The sequence below is a fragment of the Neoarius graeffei genome, chromosome 15 (genome assembly GCF_027579695.1).
Source record: "Neoarius graeffei isolate fNeoGra1 chromosome 15, fNeoGra1.pri, whole genome shotgun sequence".
Classification (NCBI taxonomy): Eukaryota; Metazoa; Chordata; class Actinopteri; order Siluriformes; family Ariidae; genus Neoarius; species Neoarius graeffei.
The window spans coordinates 35,677,000-35,702,693 of record NC_083583.1 but is presented as its reverse complement, the minus strand read 5'-3'; the positions used below and the strand labels follow the sequence as shown (position 1 = coordinate 35,702,693).

At 42.2% G+C, this 25,694-nt stretch overlaps 1 protein-coding gene across 1 annotated transcript in view; it reads right to left on the bottom strand.

Annotated features, from left to right (window-relative positions):
- insrb (insulin receptor b) overlaps window positions 1-25,694 on the bottom strand; it is a 140,914-nt gene that overhangs the window by 72,154 nt on the left and 43,066 nt on the right. The window contains exon 2 of the mRNA XM_060941199.1: window positions 25,278-25,694. This exon is cut by the window's right edge and continues 132 nt beyond it. Within this exon, the coding sequence (XP_060797182.1) occupies window positions 25,278-25,694 (417 nt within the window). The remainder of the gene's footprint in view (window positions 1-25,277) is intronic.

The window sequence follows — 25,694 nt, the reverse complement described above, 5'->3', positions numbered from 1 at the left end:
CACATGGCTAAAAACAAATTCCCATCATGCCCTGCAGCACTACTAATCATTGCTTATGATGACATAGTACCTGTCCTGCCAGCTATCAGTTATAATATGTTAAGAACAAAAGACAATGGAGTTACTGTTAACACGCCAAAGATAATTGTTTTCCTGTAACAGCATGTCCTGAAGTGTTTTATTCTTCTTATATCACTATTACAATGCCCATGCAATAATTTATCACTGAGATTAGCGCAGCTATAAACAGTCGTTCCCTCACAAGTCTCAGTTTTCTCTCGAAGTAAATACGACAAACAAGGCTCGTTACTGACAAAGCACCAAGTGTAAGCGCCTCGGTCCTGAAAATGTCAGAAAACAAAAAGTTACAGCTTGTTATTAAAAAAAAAAAAAAAGGGCGCCGATGGAGACTTCTTCCATAGATGCTAAATAAACATCTCTAAAATATCAACTATTAGGCCCTGTTTACATTATTTCGAATCAGCGGATCATCAGATTAACGTTTTTAAAACGATTCGCGTACACACACAAAATTTCTGTGCCTGCAACAAAACCGTTCCCCATGCACACAGCAACGCCAATACACGGATACGCTAATCACATGACTAATTAGACGGCACGTCACATGATCCCAGTGCATATCGGGCATGCGCAAGTCACTCACCACTTGCAAGTGGAAGGATGTCGTTGTAAAAAATGAAGTATGCCAGTCTGTTATCGGCCGTACTGGTACTACAATGACGCCTTTTTCACACCATGTATGGCCTTCGTGTTTATGCTAGAAGGATCTAACAGTGTTCGGTACACTCTTCACCTCGCAGAACGGCCGTTTTTTGCGATTACAACAAGACTATTTAGTGCTACGGTAACCAACACACTTCCTGTATTGCTCATTCACTTAATGACTTCCTCAACACACTTCCTGTATTGCTCATTCACATGACCAACGTGGCATGACCAACGCCAGCGAATCAGGAAGGTGGAGGTCACAGTGACGTTGTCCAATGACGACGTCAGCTAGAGCTCAGCACAGTGTATCCTCGTTCCTCAATGTTTACACAGCACCGGATCAGATACGTACTGGGTTGAATACGTGGGCCCTGGCGGATTCAAACTGTTCCGCCTGTGGAGTCGTTTCCCGGCGTTTTAATGTGCACGGATAGTGCATCCGCAACGAAAACGATACGGTCTAATGTAAACACCACCTTATGCTATCCACATTCACTGGATATGAGCAATCTCGCACTCTGATGGGCTATTTGACTACTAGGCTATCAGCTCGTATATCATGAGTAGAGAAAAACAAAATGGCGGAGCGTATTGCTGAACCAACCAAGGATGAAATAAAAACTCGACTCAAAAACAAAACCCCAATAACTGTAATCAAGTACTTAAAAGAAACAGAAATAGCTAAAAGAATAGTTTATTTGTTCTCCCCAGACAGCGCCTGTTCCACACTCCAGCCCAGTCGGTGGCGGTAATGCACCTTTAAGTTGGTTTGCCAACCACCAAAAAAAAAACCCTAAAGAAGAAAAAGAAGAAAACTCCCTCCAAAAAATACCAGATATTAAAAAAAAATAAATAAAATAAAAAATAATAAGTATTTGATGGTAAGAACGCATCTTTTTTCATTTTTCAAGAATTATCATCGCATTTTTCACAAATGGCTCCGGTCATTTCGCCGGTTTGTTTACATTCTAAGCCGAAATTATTTAGTCAGACATTTTGTATAAAGTTTTTATTTATCAAATTTGCAAAAAATAAAAATGCTCTTTTTCAAAATCCAGTCAAAGTGGATATAGTAAGAGAGTTATTCCACTTACTCAATCTCATCGTACACGGCTTATAGCTCGCTCGGTGCAACGCTCCTCGTCGGCTATCAGCTCACGTACGACTCGATTTCGTGGAATAACTGTTAAATATATATTTGTCTTCATTTCGTAACAATTTTAAATCTCTTTACTATGCTAGACAATCATTATGAGGACATGTCAATATTGTCTGGCAAAATCTGTGAATCGGTCTGTTAGGTTCACACATTTATTGTCACGACAATAAAATGACCCCGCCCCCAGCTCCTGCTTGCTTCTAGTCCAGAGCACTTCTAAACAAACACAAGCTGAAATGCTAAACCTATTTCTATTTAAACAGACCCTTATTTTACAAGTCTGGACATAATAAATGTCTCGCCCAAAACGTTATTTACAATTGTTGCCATGGTTACACTACAGTAAAGTAGGCCTGATTTATCCTGCTGGATACACGCAAGGATTTATTCATGAATCATTTGCAGAAGCATTTAAACAAGAAATACCATGAAATTCCAGTTATTTGGGATAAACGTGCGCATTCTACATTACACTCCTGAGTGTGTAGATTTCTGCAGAAGGGACACGATAATGTGAAATCTGACTGACTGGCTTCAAAGTGTACAGCTGGCAATGAGTTACTGTGATCATTTAAACCAATCTCAGCCGTTTCACATTGAAGACTAAAGAAAGTGATCCAAAAGAAAAAAAAAAAAATCAATTGATTAAAGACAAATAATGCCGCTTTTCCACTACCAACGCGGCTGAGTTGGGCTGAGCCGTGCCGTGCTGAGTCGGGCTGAGCCGTGCCGTGCTGAGTTGAGCTGAGTGGGGCTGTTGGAGTTGCATTTCGACTACAACCGCGCTGAACCGTGCTGGCTGGAAGTGGGTGGACACATTGGGTGGAGTTAGCGAAAGTGGGTGGACGTCACGTGATGTCGTTAGGCGGCGCAAACAGTGACATCAGTGACCTTTTAAGCGGTAGTCTCACGACCCGGATAGTAAACAATAAACATGGAGGACATGGAGTCGTTAGTGTTGCTGGTCTTGGTGCTGTGGCTTGTTGTCACCGACAACGCCAACAGATACTGGCAAGAGCGTATAGATGAGGCGAGGCGCATAAGGCTTCATAATTCTCGTAATTCTCCTTCTTCCGGGTTTACGGTGTTTACAGATCCCAGCGTGCTCGCGGGGCGTGTGTGGGCATGTGAGGACACTCCTCCTCACCAATCAGTGCACAGGGGAGTGTCTGCTCACGCCCCTAGCCCCACTCAGCTCAGTTTGGCTCGCTTCAGCCCCACTCCAAAACCGTGCGAGTTTTGGGGGCTGAGCAGGGCTGAAGCGAGCCGAGTCGTGCTGTTCTTAGATAGTCGAAACGCGAGCCGTGTCGGGCTGAAGTGAGCTGAAGTGAGCTGAAAAAGGGTAGTGGAAAAGGGCCATAAGACTAGCCTTTTAACAAAGACAAAAAGTAATGGCACCCTAGAAAAGGAGGACACGTTAGTGTGCGTTACTGGAAGGTTTAGTGCATGCCATGCTCAGGTTGCACTCTTTTAATCATTGTTTTGCTGTTTTCAGGATTCCCTTTGTGATTCACGGAGTTGTGTGCGCATGGCAAAATGTAGATCGGCTGTGCTGTGAATCGAAGATGGACCCGAGTATGAAGAAAATCACAAAATTATAAATCTGACAGGAAAAATTAGGTTCCGTTTGGTGAAAAACCAAACCATTCACACGCTGCTTTACTAAATGACTAAACAAACGAGACTCAATGTTATTTGTACTTTAAAATACCTTCAGTAACCCAGAACTTAAGGATTCTTTTCGAGTAGTTGTGGTTGCTTTATTATTAGTATTAGTATTATTAGTATTAGTATTATTAGTAGTAACAGGAATCCAAAAGCCCCATCCTAAAGCAGCTTCGACAGAAAGCCATTTCAGGCTGTGTCCAGATCCAGCCCTGTGCACTCCGTCTGCACTCCTGTTCCAAGCTTGCTGGGATTATTTTGAGGTCAGCAGTGTGAGCGCTGATATACGACTGCGTTTGGCTTGAGCTGGAGCTCTTAATAAGGGCAGAGCTCTCGCACTCACTGCGGCTAAAAGAGGATGAAATGATCCCACATGATGCAGGCGAACATTCCCGCATTTAATACATCCCCCTAAATCTAATCCGTCGGTTTATTCTGATAACCGCAACGAATAAAATCAGAGTAGTAATGACAGGAAAATTTCCATCAATCATGATGCTCAGTGATCGTTTAGAGTAATAATAGGTAGCGATGCATTTGTCTCAGAGGACGCGTCTGATTTTACACACACACGTAGCTGAGGTTTACTCTCATAACATTTTCACTGCAATATTTGCATTAAATTCGACAAAATCGAATCCATTACACATCTTTAAACTGGTGTGTGAATTTTTACCATGTTTTACAATATCAGTAGAAATATTCATCATTAGGGCTTAAATCTGATGGGTTTACTGATATTAGTGTTGGGTTTGAATCATTTTTGACTTATGACAAGTATATACAATATCTAAAAGTACTGAAGGCAAGACACGGTCCATTTGTCTCGTGAATTATTTTCAGATTTTTTTGGACGAACTGCAGCTATTCATCCAAAAATCAATCTGTTACATGTCTGCTCAAACTGGAGTGATATTGCTACATTTCACTCAAAGTCCAACGAGGAAAAACCAGAGCGTCAGTAGCTCACACGGTACCATGAGAAACAAGACTCGTTTATAAATTAGCTAAGCTGCTCTTCATGAGAACAATTAGAACAGTTTGATCTTCCAAACAAAATAATCCAAATCAAAACCCAGTGAACTCAGGAAGGAGGAGCGATTTTTGTGAACTATGGACGGATGGACGGACGCCATGTGATGGCAATAGCTCGTCGCCCTACGACCGGTGAGCCAACAAAGAAAACTTCCCTTTAACTCGGAATTCCTGCTTGTAAACTCAAGATGGTCTCCTCAACTCCGAGTTCAGCAAGTGATATCAAATCGACATGGCTGCTCACATCATCAGCAGGAACCAAAACACTACTTCTTTCTTTATTTGTTAGCTTAATCATTAAACATCCAGGCAAATTCACTTGTTAAACCTATAAACTGACTATATACAGTTCACATTTCTGTCTTCTTTTGATATTTTATTCCTACAGTACATAGGAACGCGTCATGGATCTGATTTCAAATTCAAGAAAAAAAAAAAATCAAATCATTCACATAACCGCACTCCTCTTCCTCTTGTGATAAGCGGTTTCATTTTCACAATGTTACGATTTTGCTTTTGCCCTTCATGTGACGTCACATTCTATAAGGCTACCATTTTAAAGACTGAACAGAGGACAGAGTGTCAGTGTTACTGTATCTGTGCTTCATTCATTCGATTTTATTTTCATTTATACTGCTAAATGACTGCTCATCACTACATACAAAACACCCTCAACAAGCAGCGGCAGAATCCCGTCATGCTGCCTTGTAGCTGTTAGCTAGCTCACTATGTTATGGGAAAACTGGGAAGTTTACATCAGCAGGAAGCATCACTAATATTAGCCGAAGCTAGTCAGTTAGCCGATATGGACTTCCCTTCTGTACGATGACAGTTTTTCTCCGCCCGATGGAACGGTTTATGTTTTATGGCAGTGGTTCTCAACCGGGGGGGCGCGCCCCCCTGGTGGGGCGCGGAGGTACTCCAGGGGGGTCGCGAGTAGGCTTCATGTATGGAGGAAAAAAAAAATCTGGGGCTAACAGGCTATAGTAGCTAAGCAGATGCAACACATTTACCCATGTCAAAATGCAGGACATTGGACTATTACATACAAATCAATACTATTATAAAATCTATCATCAATCTATCATAAAATCTTGTGTGTAGGTTATTTTAAGCCCGTGACGCAAACATGACGCAACGTCACGTGAGTGAGTCTGCATACCGTGGCCACCGTGTGAGTGCTTGCCACACACACACACTAGTCTGGTTTCTTGCCGAGTTAACTCGTGCCGACTCTCGCTAGTCTACTATCATCAATCCATCGATACAGCGCGAAACCCAAACAGTCTTTTTAAAGACTACTACCCCACACTGTATTTTTGCTTTCCCCATTTCAGCTCTACCCAAATAATTTGTTGTTTTTGTTGTTTTCTTACTGCTAGTCTACTATGGATAATGCTACTACTGCTGCTACTGCTACTACTACTACTACTACTAATAATAATAATAATCTAGCCCAGGGCTATCTATCTATCTATCTATCTATCTATCTATCTATCTATCTATCTATCTATCGGTCGATATAAGGTGCTGTAGGTCGGGTGGCGTCACTGCGGGTGAGTGTGTTTGGGGGGGGGATGGGGGGGGGCGAGAAGAGGGGCCCCCAACTGCAATGAACCAGCTTTGGTGGGGCCCAGGTTGCAAAAGGTTGAGAACCCCTGTTTTATGGAATTAGCATTTCAGGGGAAGTCCATAAGGAACATGGTCTATTTTATTCTCTTCTGAAAAAAGTGAGTCATTTTAGTCATCTCATCTCCAATGACATTTGCTTTGTGTACAAAAGCTGGAAATTCAAATACGGTAACCGTGACAGAAAAATCATGTGACTGACATGCTGTGATAAGGTGTGCAGTGATTTACACACAGCTGTATGTGCGACCATGTGAGAAGAGAGAACGCTGTGAACTTGTAAAAGTGCTCTCTGTGTGTGTGTGTGTGTGTGTGTGTGTGTGTGTGTGTGTGTGTGTGTGTGAGAGAGAGAGAGAGAGAGAGAGAGAGTTAGTTTTAGAGAGAGAGTGAGAGAGAGAAAGAAAAATGATGTGTGTTGGTGTTATGTAAATATGCCTTTTAAAAGTACAGTCATTGATAACGAGGCCTTCAGATCCCTCAGGACTTCCTGTTACACTAATGAATGGAGGCTGGTGTAGCACAACATGTGCGCGCGCGCACACACACACACCGAAACCAATGCAATATACACCAGGATGCGAATACCGCTCAGAAGCAGGTCAGTTCTCTGATACACACCACACATAATAATGAAAATAAGGTCATGTGATCTAACAGCTTTAATCTGTCTGCATTTTTCTCCCGCAGTGCCATACTCGAGGACACACATGTATCACATCACTTCCTGTACAGACAGCTAACACATACAAACTTCATCCAACATGCACACACAGCTGTGGTTCGCGTGTAATAAATAAACTATACATTACACAGTGATATTTAACACACAAAGACTTGACCTGCGTTCATGCTGGAAAACAACAAAACAAGCGCTCTGTTTTCAACACGTGCACAACACGGAGCTGTGACTGTAGCAACAAAGTGACATTTAAATTAAGATTTGATCACTGTTACGCAAAATCATTCTGACACGAAAGAAGCAACAAATACAACTGAGTGGTAATCGCTCCTCAAATGACTCCTCGGGCCAGTCCTATAGTGCGTGTGGTCTGACGTTTTGTCAAATCCCGGCTCACAAATTTCGCTCCTACCTGTGGTTAGTTCCCACAAAAAAGAAAACAAGAGTGCTCTGAGAGCACAATATCCCCTGCTGGCAACTATACCTAAGCTATAATACCATAACTCTGGTAAAACACAACTGAATGGAATGAAACTACAATGTGTATGACCGACATATAACAAAGAATCCTGCCATGTTTCGTGAAATTCCTCCAAAATTGCGAGAGGAGCTGATTTCAAAAGGTGAGTACCCTTCCCAGGATGGACAGACGGACGGATGGATGTCACCACGACATAATCCAGCTTCAGGCCTTTCGGCCAGCGAGGGATAAAAATCCTTATGACAGTGGTTTCATCTTATCCAGTCATATACGACCTCTCATTAAGTGCGTATAGAGACATTCTGGAGAAAAATAAAGTTGGAGTGGACACAGCTAGTAGAATTAGCTTGCTTTACTAATCTGAAAACGCAGCTAGTGCGAAGTCAAGCACATAACATCAAGTAAATACATGTAGTGAGGGCTAGCATACCTGACACACAGCTCTCTGACTCAGACGGTTAAAATCACAGAAAAAAAACTGTTTAAAAAAGAAAAATAATACTTAAAGAGTCTTTGATTAGATAATTCCTGCAGTGATTAATGTGTTTCAGCTCGCAACAATTCTTTTAACCCGAACTGATGCAGTGAGTAGCTTTTCATTTCTTAAACAACCCTGTCGGAGGGCAGATCCCATGGCCGTGGAAAAAAAAATGTTACTGGGCTTAAGAAGAGTCAAATTATTGGCCTGCATCGAGAAACGAAAACAACTAAGGAGATTGCTGAAACAGGCGTATGGTAGGCATTAGTAAGTAGGTAAATAAAAAAAATCAAGGTTTTTTATTCATTTATTTTACACACACACACAATTTGAGAGAGAGAGAGAGAGAGAGAGAGAGAGAGAGAGAGAGAGAGAGAGAGAGCTTGGAGAGAGATTTTCCCCTCAGACATGTTTTCTCTCTCAGCACCTGATTAAAGACGCAATAATGGACTTTTATTTATCTCACATTATGACGATGGGACAAAACACAGCGCTTGGAGTGTGTCTGCACAGGGAACAAACATCACCACTCATCCTCCCAGTGATGAATAAAAAGCTTTTCTGCTCTGCTGGACTCGCCAACATCATATATTTGCATAATGAGCAAAAGAAATGACACCCATACTCCACAGGTGGAAAAGTACTGAGACACTGTACTCAAGTGGAAGTTTCAAGAATGTGTCAATCTTACTCGGGTCAAAGTGGAATTATTCAGCCACACATGTAAAGGAAAAAAAAGTTACAAGTGGCTTTTTTCTCCCCCAATGGTATTGTTTTATTTATATATATATATATATATATATATATATATATATATATATATATATATATATATATAAACCATGTGTGCATGATTGTGTGGGTGTATGGATCTGATATCTGATCTACCTTTAAGGAGTAAATGTTCGGAGATTAACTGCCATTTCCTGTAAGTGAAAATCTGACTTGTTGCTGAGCTGATTACATTTCGCTACTGGAATTGCAGGCCTTACCCGAGATCAGCAAAGAATACATGCAAAGCTTTACCCTCTCACTGTTACAAAGCACTTCACCATATCAACAAATTAATTATTTAATCTTTACGTGGAGAGTCTGCTGTGAACGAGCCATTACCATGGAAACAATAACGTATTCGATCCAACACATTAAAATAAACTGGCTGCACTATTATCAGATCCAGGCATGTCATAATTCACCCAATTTGATTCAATTCACAACACTGGGTTCACAATTCAATTTTCCCAAGACATGGGAAAAAAAAAATTAGAAATGAAGAAAATTTTATTTAAAAAAAAAAAATTCTTTTCCCCTTCTTTTTCAACTTAAATATTCCTTTTATGAGACAAAACATTTGTTTCATTTTCTTAACAACCAACAATAATTATTTGTAAAGGCTGGAGTAAAATATAATATAGTCTATTAACCAAAATATTCCTTTCATTAAAAAGAAAAAAAATAGAGGCCTTAATAAACTTTTATGAACAATTGTACTGCCTCTATTTGCTTCTCTTTTCTTTATCTTTCAGCATTTTGCAAAAATAGAGCTCTGATTTCTTCTTAAATCTATTTGTACAGTCAATCACACAACATCTCTTTCCCATTTTAGATCTTGTGTGTGTGTGTGTGTGTGTGTGTGTGTGTGTGTGTGTGTGTGTGTGTGTAGCATTAGAGCTTTGTTACATCCGTCTAGGGTGAAGTCACGTGTATTCCAACTATTGTCTGTTATTGTGCCCTCTGCTATCTAAACAATGCAATTACAGCGAGGAAAAACTAAGCGACTGCACCACCTGATATTCACGATTCACTTTTATTTCGTCGATTCAAATCACCAAATTCGTATCACAATTTATCGTCACATGATATATGGTTACATGCCTAGTTGGGGGGCTAGATGTGTGTTTAGTCATGTTGGAAAAGTGCACGACGACCAAGGGCACGGAGTGATGGTAGCATCTTCTCTTTCAGTATAGAGCAATACATCTGTGAATTCATGATTCCATCAATGAAATGCAGCTCACCGACACCAGCAGCACTCATGCAGCCCCACATAAGGACACTGCCACCACCATGTTTCACTGTAGGCACCAGGCATTTTTCTTTGTATTCCTCACCTTTGTGACGCCATACAGTTTTGAAGCCATCAGTTTCAAAAACATTTATCTTGGTCTCATCACTCCAGAGTATAGAGTCCCAGTAGTCTTCATCTTTGTCAGCATGGGCCCTGGCAAACCCTAGGCGGGCTTTTTTGTGCCTGGGCTTTAGGAGAGGCTTCTTTCGTGGATGGCATCCATGCATGCCATTCCTCTTCAGTGTATGCCGTATTGTGTCACGGGAAATAGTCACCCCAGTTTGGCTTTCTACTTGTTTAGATAACTGCAGTGAACTTGCAGGCCAAGTTTCTTCAACCCTTCTCATCAGAAGACGCTCCTGTCGAGGTGTTAACTTCCGTAGACAACCTGGACGTCTCTGTGAGATGGTTTTGCTACAGTATTCTGACTGATAAGTAAAGCTTTGCTGATCTTCTTGTAGCCTTCACCTTTGTGGTGTAAAGAAATTATGTTCTTTGGGGAATTCTGAAGAGACAAGTTGAGCATCACTCTCCATCCAGCATCCAGTCACTAAACGAGGTCATTGTTGAAGAATGGAAAAAGATTGATGTTGCAAAATGTCGCCAACTTGTTCATTCCATGCCTAGAAGACTTGGTGCGGTCATTAAAAATCATGGAGGCCATACAAAGTACTAGATGTAGTGGTTTTTGTTGTGGGGTGTACTCATTTTTGCACCACCCTAATTTGAGTAAAACTGAAAAAATGTGTAATCTAAGTTATATTATTAACCTTACTTTCACGTTATAAGTTAAACAGATGTTATATTAAACTTTGTCTTGTCAACATTTTGGAAATTGTTTGTGTTCATTGAGATATTGTTTAAAATGTTACTTTTCAAAGGGGGTGCACTCATTTATGCTGAGCACTATATATATATATATATATATATATATATATATATATATATATATATATATATATATATATGGTGCAATTTGTCAAAAAAACAGAAGGGGGGATGTTTTTTTTTATCATGAAACGTCACAAAATTAAGGTAACAATAGGCTAACAGCTCAATAACATCCGATGATATCAAATGAATAACACTAAATGAAAACGAACACTAAACCAGAGATAGTAAATTCATCTTCCTATCTCTTCGACTAAATACACGAACACTAACACAACAAAGTTCGCATTGCTTGTCGCGTTGCTGTGATGTTTCTCTCCCTCCGGATTAAATGGACAGTGACTCGAAAATCACTAAAATACATGAATACTAAATGAACAGTTTGCTCTGATGGCGCAGTTCACATTGTGCGCAGCTTTCCGATTTAAACTGTTTTTTTCTCTCATCCTTATACTTCCTGTTTCATGGACTGTAACGGATTTGCTTATTTAGTAATTTTAATACAGAATTTTAAAGATTTTTTTTGGGCTTTTTGCACCTTTATTGGATAGGACAGTGTAGAGACAGGAAATGAGCGGGAGAGAGAGACGGGGAGGGATCGGGAAATTACCTCGGGTCGGAATCGAACCCGGGTCCCCGGATTTATGGTATGGCGCCTTATCCACCTGAGCCACGACGCCCCCAATTTTAATACAGAATTTACTTTGAAATTATAATCAGACACTCCAACGCCCCCCCCCAAAAAAAAAAAAAAAAAACGGCTGTGAAAAAAGGCGGCATCCGCCAAAAGGCGCGCTGTTTGCATCCCTGCAATAGAACGCAAAGATATTGTTATTATCTACAATGTATGTATTTGCTGGAGACGTTCGTGAACATCAAAGCTGCCACTTCGGGTCATATTGAAAGTGAGTGCAATGTAGACCATAGAAAACTGTGTCACAACATGCCTGTCATGTCAACTTTTTTTTGGTTTGTTTGTTTTATTGACGGGGTTGTCCCCGAGGATTTTTTTCAGCAGAGATAAAAACCAGAGGGGGGGGATGATCCCCACCATCCCCCCCAGCAAATCGCACCCAGTATATATATATATTTTTTGTATATCCTCCAACATGGTGATGGTCAACAACGCAAGTAATTTTGGTCACATGGTTGTAAACGAAGAATAATGGATGAGACACAGGAAATACATGATATGTCGTAGAAAAAACATGTTGGAAAACAGAAAGGTGCTCCCTCTGGAGGAAGTGTGGCTCAAGTGCCCTAGCTCAAGGACAGCGTGGCATTACAGCAGCTGGTATTAAACTCATGATGTCTTGAGTTGTAGCCAAGTTCCTGGTACACTGAGCTAACAGCACTTAGAGCGGCCAAGCAATAACATGCCATACGTGGTCATGCCTGAGAGATTAACGTCACACACACATGCGCGCACAGTGGCCTTGATTAACTACACTAGCCTGAAATAAAAGACACCCACACGCACAGAGTTAAATGTAGCAGGAGATGCTAACATGTTAGCATAGTGATAGGAAAGGGCAATCAAGGTCCTCATCTGCCCTCGTCAAGGCACTTTCTCTGGAAGTGCCAGTGGAAGAGAAAACCCCCACCCGAAGAGTGAGTGAGGGAGGGAGGGAGTATGTATGTGTGTTAGTGTCACTGGGAACTGGGTTAGGAATGCTTTCAGTTTTTTTTTTTCCTCTTCAGCTTACAACAAGCACCAGCTCCTCTAAAAAGAAACAAAGAAAACAAGAAAGCCAGAATTTTAAAAATTAAGATAGATAAATATAGATGCAGAAACTAAAAGAACAAGCAGTTTTTGTACAGGAGCACGAAAAAAAAAGTTATAAAAAGACAGAATTAAAAAAAAGATCAGAAAAAACAAAGGAAGAAAGAAATCTGAAAAAAAAGAGTAAGAAAGACAAAAAGTACAACAGAAATTGAAAAACAGCAATGAGAGCGAGAAAAACAAAGAAAAAAAGGTCAAGAGTTTTTACAACAGAATAAAAACAAGAGAATGAAAATGAAAGGATGCAAATTAAGTTACTAAAAGCATATAGTACAGGAAATAGAAAGAAGGAAACAAAAAATAATTTAATGATAAAAAAAGCAAGAGAAAGGAAAGAAAGGTGCTTTGAAAGGCATGAAAAAGAAAAATTAAAACAACAGCAAGAAAACAAAATGAAATGTCTACCATAGAAAAATTAATTAATACAAACTGTTTAGGGAGAGGTTTAATTTACAAAATGCATACCGTATTTTCTGGACTATAAGCCGCTACTTTTTTCCTAGGTTTTGAACCATGCGGCTTTTCTTCCACCGCTAGGGGCGCTCTAACCGGAAGTAGAATCAAAAATAAGATAGACGAAAAATCAATGCAAAGAAGAATTAGCAGATAGAACACGCACGACAAATTACTAACTGGTAATTATTTTCAAATCCAGCGAAGATGATTAAAGTGACTTGTGGTTTCAAACACAGGAGAAATGAAGGTAAATAAATACCGGTTATTTTCTCTTGGTTCTGTTCCGTTTTAATCAGCAAAGTTGCTGCCGTGTTAAAAGGCACTGTTCGGAAAGAATCTGTTCAGGTACATACATGTACATTTACAGTACAAAATCGTTCTGTACATGCAGTAAATATCTAATTTTTCAACATAGATATCTGCGGCTTATAGCCCGGTGCGGCTTGTATATCTTTATTTTTTTTTTTTAAATAGAGCGGATGCGGCTTATATACAGGTGCGCTCTATAGTCCAGAAAATACGTAAATGCCTGATAGACGGAAGTACAGAAACATGCGCACGACGGCTGGAGGCCTGGAGAGAGGATCTACAGGAGGACATCCCAACAGGAAAATGGGAGGAGGCATGTTCTAAAGCACGATCGAGAACTACTAAACACCCGCCTGAAATTACTGCAATACAATTGGTTGAAGCGAACGTATATCACCCCAGAAAAACTTAACAGATATCTCATCTCATCTCATCTCATTATCTCTAGCCGCTTTATCCCTCTACAGGGTCGCAGGCAAGCTGGAGCCTATCCCAGCTGACTACGGGCGAAAGGCGGGGTACACCCTGGACAAGTCGCCAGGTCATCACAGGGCTGACACATAGACACAGACAACCATTCACATTCACACCTACGGTCAATTTAGAGTCACCAGTTAACCTAACCTGCATGTCTTTGGACTGTGGGGGAAACCGGAGCACCCGGAGGAAACCCACGCGGACACGGGGAGAACATGCAAACTCCACACAGAAAGGCCCTCGCCGGCCCCGGGGCTCGAACCCAGGACCTTCTTGCTGTGAGGCGACAGCGCTAACCACTACACCACCGTGCCGCCCTTAACAGATATAATAGCGCTATACCGGATATATTTGTATTAAATGTGAGAAGGAAAACGGTACATTTTTCCATTGTATTTGGCAATGTATAGAAATACAAAAATTCTGGACAGAAATAAAACAATGTCTCATCTCATCTCATTATCTGTAGCCGCTTTATCCTTCTACAGGGTCGCAGGCAAGCTGGAGCCTATCCCAGCTGACTACGGACGAAAGGCGGGGTACACCCTGGACAAGTCGCCAGGTCATCACAGGGCTGACACATAGACACAGACAACCATTCACACCTACGGTCAATTTAGAGTCACCAGTTAACCTAACCTGCATGTCTTTGGACTGTGGGAGAAACCGGAGCACCCGGAGGAAACCCACGCGGACACGGGGAGAACATGCAAACTCCACACAGAAAGGCCCTCGCCGGCCACGGGGCTCGAACCCAGGACCTTCTTGCTGTGAGGCGACAGCGCTAACCACTACACCACCGTGCCGCCCATAAAACAACGTACTCAAAATATTTTACAGACTCAAATACCCTTAATCCCACAGTTGTTTATGTTCGGTTTATATCCAGATAATTTGAAGATTAAAAAATATCAGCGAATGTTTGTAGACTTAAGTGTGTTAATGGCAAAGAGAGTAATAGCCCTCTCATGGAAAAACACTAGAAATCCAAGTGTAAGCAAGTGGTTGTCTGAACGATCTACAACTCTCCCCTTAGAGAAAATTACATATACAATAAAACATCAACAACAATTTTCACCAGATCTTGGACCCCTTCATTTGCTATGTATCGAGAACAGATTTGTCACGTGTAACGGAAGAGCCCGGAGACGTGTAAACAGTGGCACTCTGCGGTACCTGATACGGCAGAAATACGTTTTTCTTTTTCCCTATTCAATGAACTGAAATGGACAAACTTACTAACCTGATTCCCAACCAAGAGCTGGAATAATTTGGAGAGCGGGTGATGGGGTGGGGTTGGGGGTGTTCGTTCAAGACATATATAACTGTATTTCTTTGTATTTTCCTGTTGTCTTGTTATAAAAGCAATAAAAAAGAATGTTGGTTAAAAAAAAAGAAAACAAAATGAAGAAAAAGCAAGCTAAATGATTCACAAAAGCAAGAAAAGCATGAAAGAGTGAGCAAAGAAAAAAAAAAGGTGCACTTTCTCCCTGTATAAGACTCATGAAGCGTTCTGGACGGCGTGGAGGATTTCACACAACGGCTCACGTTTAACCTCAAAGATGAGTTTCAAATTCAAGAATCGACAGATTCAAGATTTAACAGCTGGGATATTAGATTAGATCAGATCAGATCAGATCAGATCAAGGGCTTCAAAACCACACGCACGCACATGTACTTTGCGAAGAAGAGTTTAAATAAACTATTTTATTGTTTATCTGATCCAAAGTCCAGTCTGAGGAATGCACCACCATCATGAGGGCAGAGGGAGAAACAGTTACGACGACAGAAGCGTGACGGTGAACTCCGACCCTGAAAAGCAGTGGTTGCGCAACACGGAGCGCAAGAACATGCCGTGCCCCAAGATAAATATCACTAATTTAACCACAACATAGCCCTGGATGCGTGGGCAATTTCTCTCACTCTTGACGCCGCCATTACAGAGGGCAAGAAAGAAAAAGAGAGGAAACGCGTCAGTCAGAGACACACGAGTTCTGCCATCACCGCACAGTGAAGGAAAGAAAATAAATAAATAAAAAATAATTTTAAAAAAAGGACACAAACAAGCAAATGAACATTTTTACAGAAAAAATAAACCCACAAAATGAAAAACAACAAAAAACAAGACAGGACAGGAAAAGAAAAAGGAAAAAGAGCAAGTGAGGCAAGAACACAAAACAGAAAGAAAAATATCAACCTACAAATGGAAGTGTAAGAAGAAAGATTCTGAAGCGCACTGAGAGCAAGAAAGAAAAAAAAACTTTTTACTTTAAAGACAGTCGACTAAGGCGCCATACCATAAATCCGGGGACCCGGGTTTGATTCAGACCCGAGGTCATTTCCCGATCCCTCCCCGTCTCTCTCTCCAGCTCATTTCCTGTCTCTACACTGTCCTATCCAATAAAGGTGAAAAAAGCCCAAAAAAAAAACCAAAAAAAAAAAAAAAAACCGCTGCTCCTAAAAGCACTCAAGATGCTACGAAGTTTGGTCTAAAACTGTTCAAATTTTATCGATTTCAAAAAAGAAAGCATTTTATGTGACTCGGCATAGAGAAGTGTGACAATCCTGCATGCATTACCTTTGCATGCTGCTTTTGAAGACTGAAATAATTTAAAAAAAAAAAAAAAAAATCACCTGTGTATTTATACTAAAACAATTACCTGCCTCAGGCTCCGTGAATAATATCAGTGAATAATTCACCGACGTTCACCTCACCTTCGGCAAATTACTGTTCATGATATTAACTCCTGTTAATGCTGATTAGTGGTTATTAGTATTTATAACTGTACTAAAACCACTAATATTTACATTTCTGCTGGTTTTCACTGTGTATTAGAGTTCAGCTGCCTGTGGGTTCAAGCACTTCATCTCTAATCATCAGCTCTCCAATTTTCCACACACTCAAGTCCTTTCAAAGCAGAAAAGCACTCAAATATTTCAGTGCGAGTGTAACCACAGCCGTCCTGGAGAGGAATCCTTCAGCGCTCTCTCTCTCTCTCTCTCTCCAATTCCCATTCACAATGAAAACTGTACATTTTCCGTTCTCATGTTGTAAGGGTGTCCTGTGGGAATGGGACCAAAACAGTAAAGGTGAAATGTTCATCTATCCCCTGATGACTGAGGAACATTTACAGAAATCTTTGCCACACCTCCAGTGGGAATCAGAACCATCAGAGTAATGTGTTGTGCCGGTCATGATGATGCTGGTGGTGACGTAAATCGTAGTGATATTGTGACAGAACTACTCGGACTGCCTCAATTTAAAACAATCAGCAGCAAACTCAAAAGAACAAGCAAAGAAAACAGCAGCAGATACAGCCAGAAACTGGAACGACGCCGAAATCAAAGAACCGCTGGCTGTTTGAAATTGCTCGTCCGATATCTGGTACTGTTCGTGACGCTGTGGTGTTGCTATCTAGCCAAATGCCTCAGCTTGGGCTTTTCACAACAATATGGACTTGCTGCCGCGTGAATTACACGTCATATTTGGTCTCACATGTTTGTCGTCTCATGGAAGGTTGGCACTCCGTAGCATTCCGTTAAATACAGTCAGGTGGGTACGCACGATATCGGGTAGTTTTCCGTTAAGGAAGACAGGGTGGGTGGGAATGAAAATTTGCTCTCCATTCTGTTTTTACCTCATACAAGAACAGGTTTCATATGTGAAACGGGCTTCTCTCTCTCATCCCCTCTCACACTCTCTCTTTCTCTCCCCCTCCCTCTCACACCATCTCTCCATCCCTCCCTCTCGGCTCCTGTAACAGGAGTGTGTGTTTAAAGCCATTCAGAGAATCCACTCCGTTCCTGCCATTGCATCATCCTCCAGAAACGGAGCTTGGCTTTGTCAACACTTGTATAAACCTCTTCACCTGAACACATGATGGTGTGTGAAGGACAAATCAGATATCCATACTCTTAGGAACACGAAAGCACATGAACACCTCTGCCATAAGGTCATAATCTGGCATGTGTCACTGTGAATGACTGGGGAGGGGGCACAAGTAAGTGTGTGAGAGAGAGAGAGAGAGAGAGAGAGAGAGAGAGCGCGCGCGCGCGTGTGTGCAAGAGAGAGCACAAGAGAGCGAGAGTGAAAGAGAGCATGAGAGAGAGAGAGAGAGCACGAGAGCATGAGAGAGCGAGCACGTGTGAAAGAGCATGAGAGATAGAGAGAGAGAGAGAGAGAGAGAGCGCGCGTGCGTGAGTGCGTGCAAGAGAGAGCACAAGAGAGCGAGAGCGAAAGAGAGCACGAGAGAGAGAGCGAGCACATGCATGAAAGAGCATGAGAGAGAGAGTGCGCACGTGAGAGAGAGCGGAGAGAGAGAGCACATGAGAGAGAGAGAGAGAGCGCACGAGAGAGCGAGAGCATGCACGAGAGCAGGTATGCTCCTCTCCCTGAGAGCACAGCCAATTTTCATTTCTCTTGGACTCCTGGCTATGGATGGCTGCAGAGGTGGGAAGGAACAAAGTACAAATATTTCATTACTGTACATCAGTAGAGTTTTCAGGTATCTGTACTTTATGCTTCTGATGTTTACCAAAAGGGACGCTTTCCATGTTGTCAGACATTTGTTGTTATAGTCAGGTAAATATTCAGGCATTACTTTGGCATTAGAGACTTCTTCAAATTCTGCAGAACTTCTTTTTTAAACATCAGAAAACAGCTCTTGTGCGATAAATGATTAGAGGCACTGAATGGGTTGCTGCATCAGAGACCGGAAGAAGAGAAAGGTAAAACAACGGCTGCATCAGAACACGCATAGTTCCGTACTATTAATACACAAACAGCAGCATGTAGGCTGCCACAATGTTCAGTAGCCATTAAACAGAAGAACAGAACCCGGATGATTGACTACATCCTTAGTACGCCAACATGCCACACTACGCCATCCCACAATTCAGCTGAAACCTCTGAATAACCAAAGAAGAAGAACTCCCCTGGAGAAAATAGAAAGATGATGGACTGAAGGAACAGATCGAACACTTCGGACATTGCAGAAATAATTTTTCCCCCCCATGGCATACGTGGGTAGACGTCATCTATGAACATCCGGGTCAAAGGAGAGGCGAGATGGCGGCAGAGTATATCCAAACTTGGACTCGTATGCATACTCAACCTACTACAGTAAAGTTCAGGTCGTAGGTGATCACCCCACATTAGTACATACAGGGCATTCGGATACAGACTGAGTGTCAGAAGTCATTTTCTACGGTTACTGAGATAAACAGACAGACGCATCTCTCTCAGGATCCTTTCCATGTTGTTCCATGTAACGTTATACGAGTCTGTCAGTGGTGAAAACAAGCAGGTTACTTTGACGCAGATTGTTTCCCATTGTGGAGCAGTTTTGTGGTTTCCAGTTATAGAGTTCTAATGCAATTTTTCATCTCATCTCATTATCTCTAGCCGCTTTATCCTTCTACAGGGTCGCAGGCAAGCTGGAGCCTATCCCAGCTGACTACGGGCGAAAGGCGGGGTACACCCTGGACAAGTCGCCAGGTCATCACAGGGCTGACACATAGACACAGACAACCATTCACACTCACATTCACACCTACGGTCAATTTAGAGTCACCAGTTAACCTAACCTGCATGTCTTTGGACTGTGGGGGAAACCGGAGCACCCGGAGGAAACCCACGCGGACACGGGGAGAACATGCAAACTCCGCACAGAAAGGCCCTCGCCGGCCACGGGGCTCGAACCCAGGACCTTCTTGCTGTGAGGCGACAGCGCTAACCACTACACCACCGTGCCGCCTAACGCAATTTTTATCCTGAGTATATACTGTATTTGGACCCAAAGAGATGAGAAATAGGGCCCAGGTTTTTTTTTTTTTGGGGGGGGGGTGTCACCGAGTTTTCCTTTAAAGAAGAACCGAAAGCAAATTTTATTAAATCATCAAAATTCTATTTCTCATTTTATTAAATATAGGAATGCATTTTGATAGCTACTGTATTTTGTCGCTGCTATAGCAAGTTATGAGTGTTTGAAATATGCTCTGTAATATATCAGTCCATATGTCAAAGTGATGGCCGTAAACGAGATTCGCTGAGACCTGTGCGAGACATCGTAGGGCGGAAGTAAAACGTACAGCGGAAATCAAAGTGACCGACATCTGCCAACGTTGTCAAAAGACGCGCGCGCCCTCTTTCGAATGCTGATGTAATCAAGCCGTAAGTTTTGTTTGTTTTGATAGCAATCAGGAAAGTTTGAAAAAAGTAGGCAGTAATCGTCATTTAAACTCATTTTTGTGCGATATTTCGTTTGGAAAACAGTTTTCAAAAGGGCGGCACTGACACCTGGCTGACACTTCACGTTTCAAAGTCTCGCACAAGTCTCGTGAAGATCGCGCGGCTAAGCGACGCCTGCCATGGACCAAACAAACTAAATTCAACATGGCTGAAAACCGAATAGGCCGAAAAGTGTAATATTTAATTGCAATTAGTTACCCATACAAGTCATGATATAAGGTTACTAAAACCGAAAACATAATTGAATAACACGTTAATTAAGAAATAAAGCAAGTTTAAAAATGACTTCAGTTCTCCTTTAAGTTTTCCAACATCTACAGTACAGAGGAGTTTACACTTTCTGATTTCTCTGTAACATGATAAGCTACATTTTTTGCATGGTAACTTAAAAAGACAGCCTGATGAGAGGACTACTGTTTATACCTGCAAAACACAAGTGAGAACAGGAACTAACTTGCATCGTGGACATTCCACAACACTAAATGTAACTACTACTAACCAAGCACTTAGGAAACTCGGCGGCACCGATGCCCGTTTCCATAGCCCTCGGCCTCTCGCCCATTACATAGCTAGGGTTACAGCAGGGGGCTATTATGTATTGTGGGGACAGATGACAATACATACCATTTTTATGATGGCTTTTGGTATGACCCGACCACAAGTGTAACCACCATCAGATAAGAACCACTCCTACTACTTTCAGCTGCTCATGTTAGGGGTCGCCACAGCGGATCATCATGATCCACAGATTTTATTTGGTGTAGGTTTTTTTTTTTTAATAAAACATCAGATGCCCTTCCTGACACAACCCTCCCCAATGTATCAGAGTTTGGAACCGACACCAAGTACGCACTGGCTTGTGTGCATTTTACCTAACCTGCATGTCTTTGGACTGTGGGGGAAACCAGGACACCCAGAGGAAACCCACACCGACACGGGGAGAACATGAAAACTCCATATAGAAAGGCCCCCGTCGGCCGTGAAATTCAAACCCAGAACCTTCTTGCTGTAAGGCGACAGTGCTAACCACTACACCACCGTGCCGTGGAGTTCCGTGGCACTGTTCCTCCAAACAGCATCCATTTCTCGCTCACTCCTATTAATACGAACAACTTTGCATTGTAAATGAGTGTTTACTACCAGGGGAGTGCAGTACTGCATCAGCAAGGTGGGACACATGCTCAGGCAGCATCACACTACAGCCCAGTAATGACACACAGCGCTTACACACACACACACACACACACACACACACACATAGGTGAAACTTCACATCTGTAAATTAATCTCACGATTTTTGACGTAAAAGCAGCTGTTTGCTGAAAGAAGCAGAGTTCCTCGTCGTCACAGAAACACATGGCGTCAACTTCGATTAGTTTTCAATAGTCATCAATTTTCTGCTATTTTTCCCTCAGTGTGCACTCCGTATGCACGTGTGTGTTATTATAAGAAACACAAGTTTAAAAATTTTCACCAACTGAAAATTTTACACTGGAAGAAGCAAATGTAATATTTATTATATATCTGGTTTACAGGCAAAGTTATGAAAAATTTCCTATTACTCAGATTATAAAAGGTACCTTACATTTGCTAATTATAATGTTAGAATTGTGAAATTCACAAGTAATTTTGCCTCGCTCTTAAAGAAATAAATCCCTGAAACAGGCAAAATTATCACCACACAACATTTTCACGCTTCAAATAAGTAAGACTTTGTCATGAACATTTCGGAGGTTTAGAGTTAAACACAGCGTTTGTGTGAAGCGATTTGTAAAACAGCAGCCTCTTACACAACTCAGATTTAATTACTAAAATTAATACAACTAAAGAATTCACAATATGGTGATAAAATGGTGATGATTTGTGCAAGCTGATTAAATTTTTTTTTAAATAAAATTAATAATCTCATCTCATTATCTGTAGCCGCTTTATCCTGTTCTACAGGGTCGCAGGCGAGCTGGAGCCTATCCCAGCTGACTACGGGCAAAAGGCGGGGTACACCCTGGACAAGTCACCAGGTCATCACAGGGCTGACACAGAGACACAGACAACCATTCACACTCACATTCACACCTACGGTCAATTTAGAGTCACCAGTTAACCTAACCTGCATGTCTTTGGACTGTGGGGGAAACCGGAGCACCCGGAGGAAACCCACGCGGACACGGGGAGAACATGCAAACTCCACACAGAAAGGCCCTCGCCGGCCACGGGACTCGAACCCGGACCTTCTTGCTGTGAGGCGACAGCGCTAACCACTACACCACCGTGCCGCCTAATAAGATAATCATGTAACCAAAAAGTCTTGTCATATGATGAAGACTGACCCGTGATTAAAGAACAGGAGTACGTTTTGCTTTCACCATTGATCAGCATGATCTAGATCTCAGGACAGACAAACGTTCTTCAAACTGAGCCTGAGGTAACTTTTTTTTTTTGTAATACAATTTTTCTAATGCTTCCTTTATGTTTCTCCATCTTCAGTGTATTTATAGCTGTCCTGCCAGCCATCCTCACTCATTGCTGAATGTTTTTAACAAAGTGTTGTAGCAACCCTTCAAACTATCATCCTATGTTCACACCAAACGCAGCAAGAGCGTCAAAGCGACCCGAAGTCATTCGTTTTCTACGTGAATCAGCATCTCTCAGTGGTGAGATCTTTGGCGGTGCGTCTTTGACAGTGAGGGCGTCAGAATAAAGCTGAAGTCCAGGCGACTTTACAGTAATGAGCTATGGCGCAGTTCGGCAATAACCAATCAGAATTTGGAAGTGCTCCACTCTAAAGAATCCTCGAGAACAGTCGTGCAAGTCATGTTCCCCAGTAGCCTACCATGGTGGAGAAACTGATAATTGCGGTGACAGGTTACCTCATTATTTAAGATGTGTCTGTTTGCATACAGGGACATAAAAAAAAGCATGGACCAAGGTGTTGAAAACTGTTGGTGTTTGAAGTGCGTTGGCGACGTGCAGAATATATTTTGTGAAAATAAGAGGAACCTGCATGCTAACTAGCACCATAGCATGCAAAACAGTGTTGGCTATTTACTTACACAGGATTTGAATGATGCTGTCGAACGGGGGGTATCACGCAACGAGAGGTGGATGTTGGAGATGTTAAAATGAAAGCAGTCACTTTTGCTGAATTTTTTTGTTTGTTTTTGCAGCAAGGCAAAAACCAAGCAAAAAGTCTACCCACTCTCCCTAATGGTATTGTTAACCAATTTTCAATTTAAATTATCACTTTTTAAAATTATTTTTATTCAGATCTGACTCGTGCCCTAATTTTAAGGACTCATGACTTGACGTGGACTTGAGCACTGATGACTCGGACTCGCGCATTAACTGAATTCGGACTCGTAAATTGGAGTCGAGGAATCGGATTTTTTCTTTATTTTTTGTAATATGCCATAATAATTTGGCGTAAGATATTTATATCTACATTAATTTTTATACTAATTTTGTGGAAGAGAATGCACATTCACCTGTTCATACATCATGCACAGGAACAAACTAACATTAATGGCGCTAGAATGCCTGGAGAGAAGCCCCTAGGATTGTCCGCTTTGCTTATACAGACTTCTCGTGCAGTGGGGAAAAAATGCACGGCTATGTGTTCCGTATGTAGAAGAACTATCGAGGAGACGACAGGGACAGCCTTGAACTTCAATCATCATTTGGCAAGACTCCACCCAGAGAAGTCAGTGACACGCTATGTTCATTGCCCTGTTGATAGCGGGGCTTGCTGAGCGATGAACTAGCTAGTGTTAACCCTCGCTCATGTTATTTGCCCTGTTGATAGTGGGCGGGGCTTGCTGAGCGATGAACAAGCTTTATATCTGTAGCCTATTAACTAAAATGGGGCAGTCAAGCAGTAACGTTAGTCCAACACAGTAGCAGAGACGCGTTCACATAAAGGCAGCAGCAGCCACCGTCAAATGGTGCAGTTGGAGTCTTGTTCTCGGACTCGACTCGGAATTTTCTTTAATGACTTGGACTTGAACAATGAAGACTCGGACTCGAGGTTTTCAGGCTACGTTTACATTAGACCGTATCTGTCTCGTTTTCTTCGCGGATGCACTGTCCGTTTACATTAAACCGCCTGGAAACGCCGGGAAACGGGAATCCGCCAGCGTCCACGTATTCAATCCAGATCGTGTCAGCTCCGGTGCTGTGTAAACATTGAGAATACGCGGATACGCTGTGCTGAGCCCTAGCTGGCGTCTCATTGGACAACGTCACTGTGACATCCACCTTCCTGATTCGCTGGCGTTGGTCATGTGACGCGACTGCTGAAAAACGGCGCGGACTTCCGCCTTGTATCACCTTTCATTAAAGAGTATAAAAGTATGAAAATACTGCAAATACTGATGCAAATACTGCCCATTGTGTAGTTATGATTGTCTTTAGGCTTGCCATCCTTCCACTTGCAAGTGGTAAGTGATATGCGCTGGGATCTCACACACAGCGGCTCAGTCCCGAATCACTGCTTGTGCACTTCACTCGCGCTCTGTGTGAGCTGCGCAGGGCCGGAGTGCGCACCCTCCAGAGGGCACTCGCTGTTCAGGGCGGAGTGATTTGGAGCGCAGGATGCCTGCGGAGCCGAGCGTATCCGTGTATGGGCGTTGCTATGTGCATGCAAATCGTGTATTGGTGTTGCTGTGTGCACACTAATCGTTTTAAAAACGTTAATCTGATGATCCGCTGATACGGTCTAATGTAAACATGGGCTTAGTGACTCGACTACAACACTGATTCAGATACAGATGGACATGTTTGCACTTTTACAAATAAGGTTTGCAAGACGAAGCATTCCGAATGATCCTGTAGCCGCCTATTTCATCTACATCACAGAGCAGCCATGAACTTACCGGCGTTGTTGGCAGAGCATCCGGAGCAAATTTTGACGCTCTCGCCGCGTCTGGTGTGAACGTAGAGTAAGATTTTAATCAAAAATTGGTCGAAATGGCATTAAATCATCCATCACATTGTGGTCTAAGACCCCCACTCTCAACTCACAGCTAAGTCCTTATTTTATAGGATTTGTGATTTTTGTCTCAAGCCAAAAATTATAGTGTAAAGTCAGTCGAAAATTAATATGTTGGTTTTTGTTGTATCTGAATACATTACTACTGGCAGCCTAATAAGAGAGCGTTATAATCTAAAATAAAAAGAACAGGAAAACACTCACTCTTCTGGCAGCGATCCTGGTTCCAGCAGCGTTCTCCAAAATTGCCATTGATGGTGGTCTGGACACACTTGATCTTTCCAGCGATGGTTCCGGGACAAATGTCACCGCACTCACGCTCATTTTTGTTCGCCACGATGTAATTGTCCTCCACAGAGTCAAGGATTTTGGACCAGTCAAGGGTAGAGAGGTAGCAGAGGTCAGGGTTCTTCTCCATGCGCACGGCTCCACGTGTGATGTTCAACAGGCCGTGAAGCCCCACCTCCTTCAGCTGCAGCATCTCGAAGATCACCAAGGCATAGTTGAAGAACAGGTTGTTGCCGCGGATGACGGCGAGGTTGGGAAACAAATCCCTCAGGCTCTCCAGGCCATAGACGCGGAACAGCAGCAGGTAGTCGGTGATCATCACCAGCTTGGGGA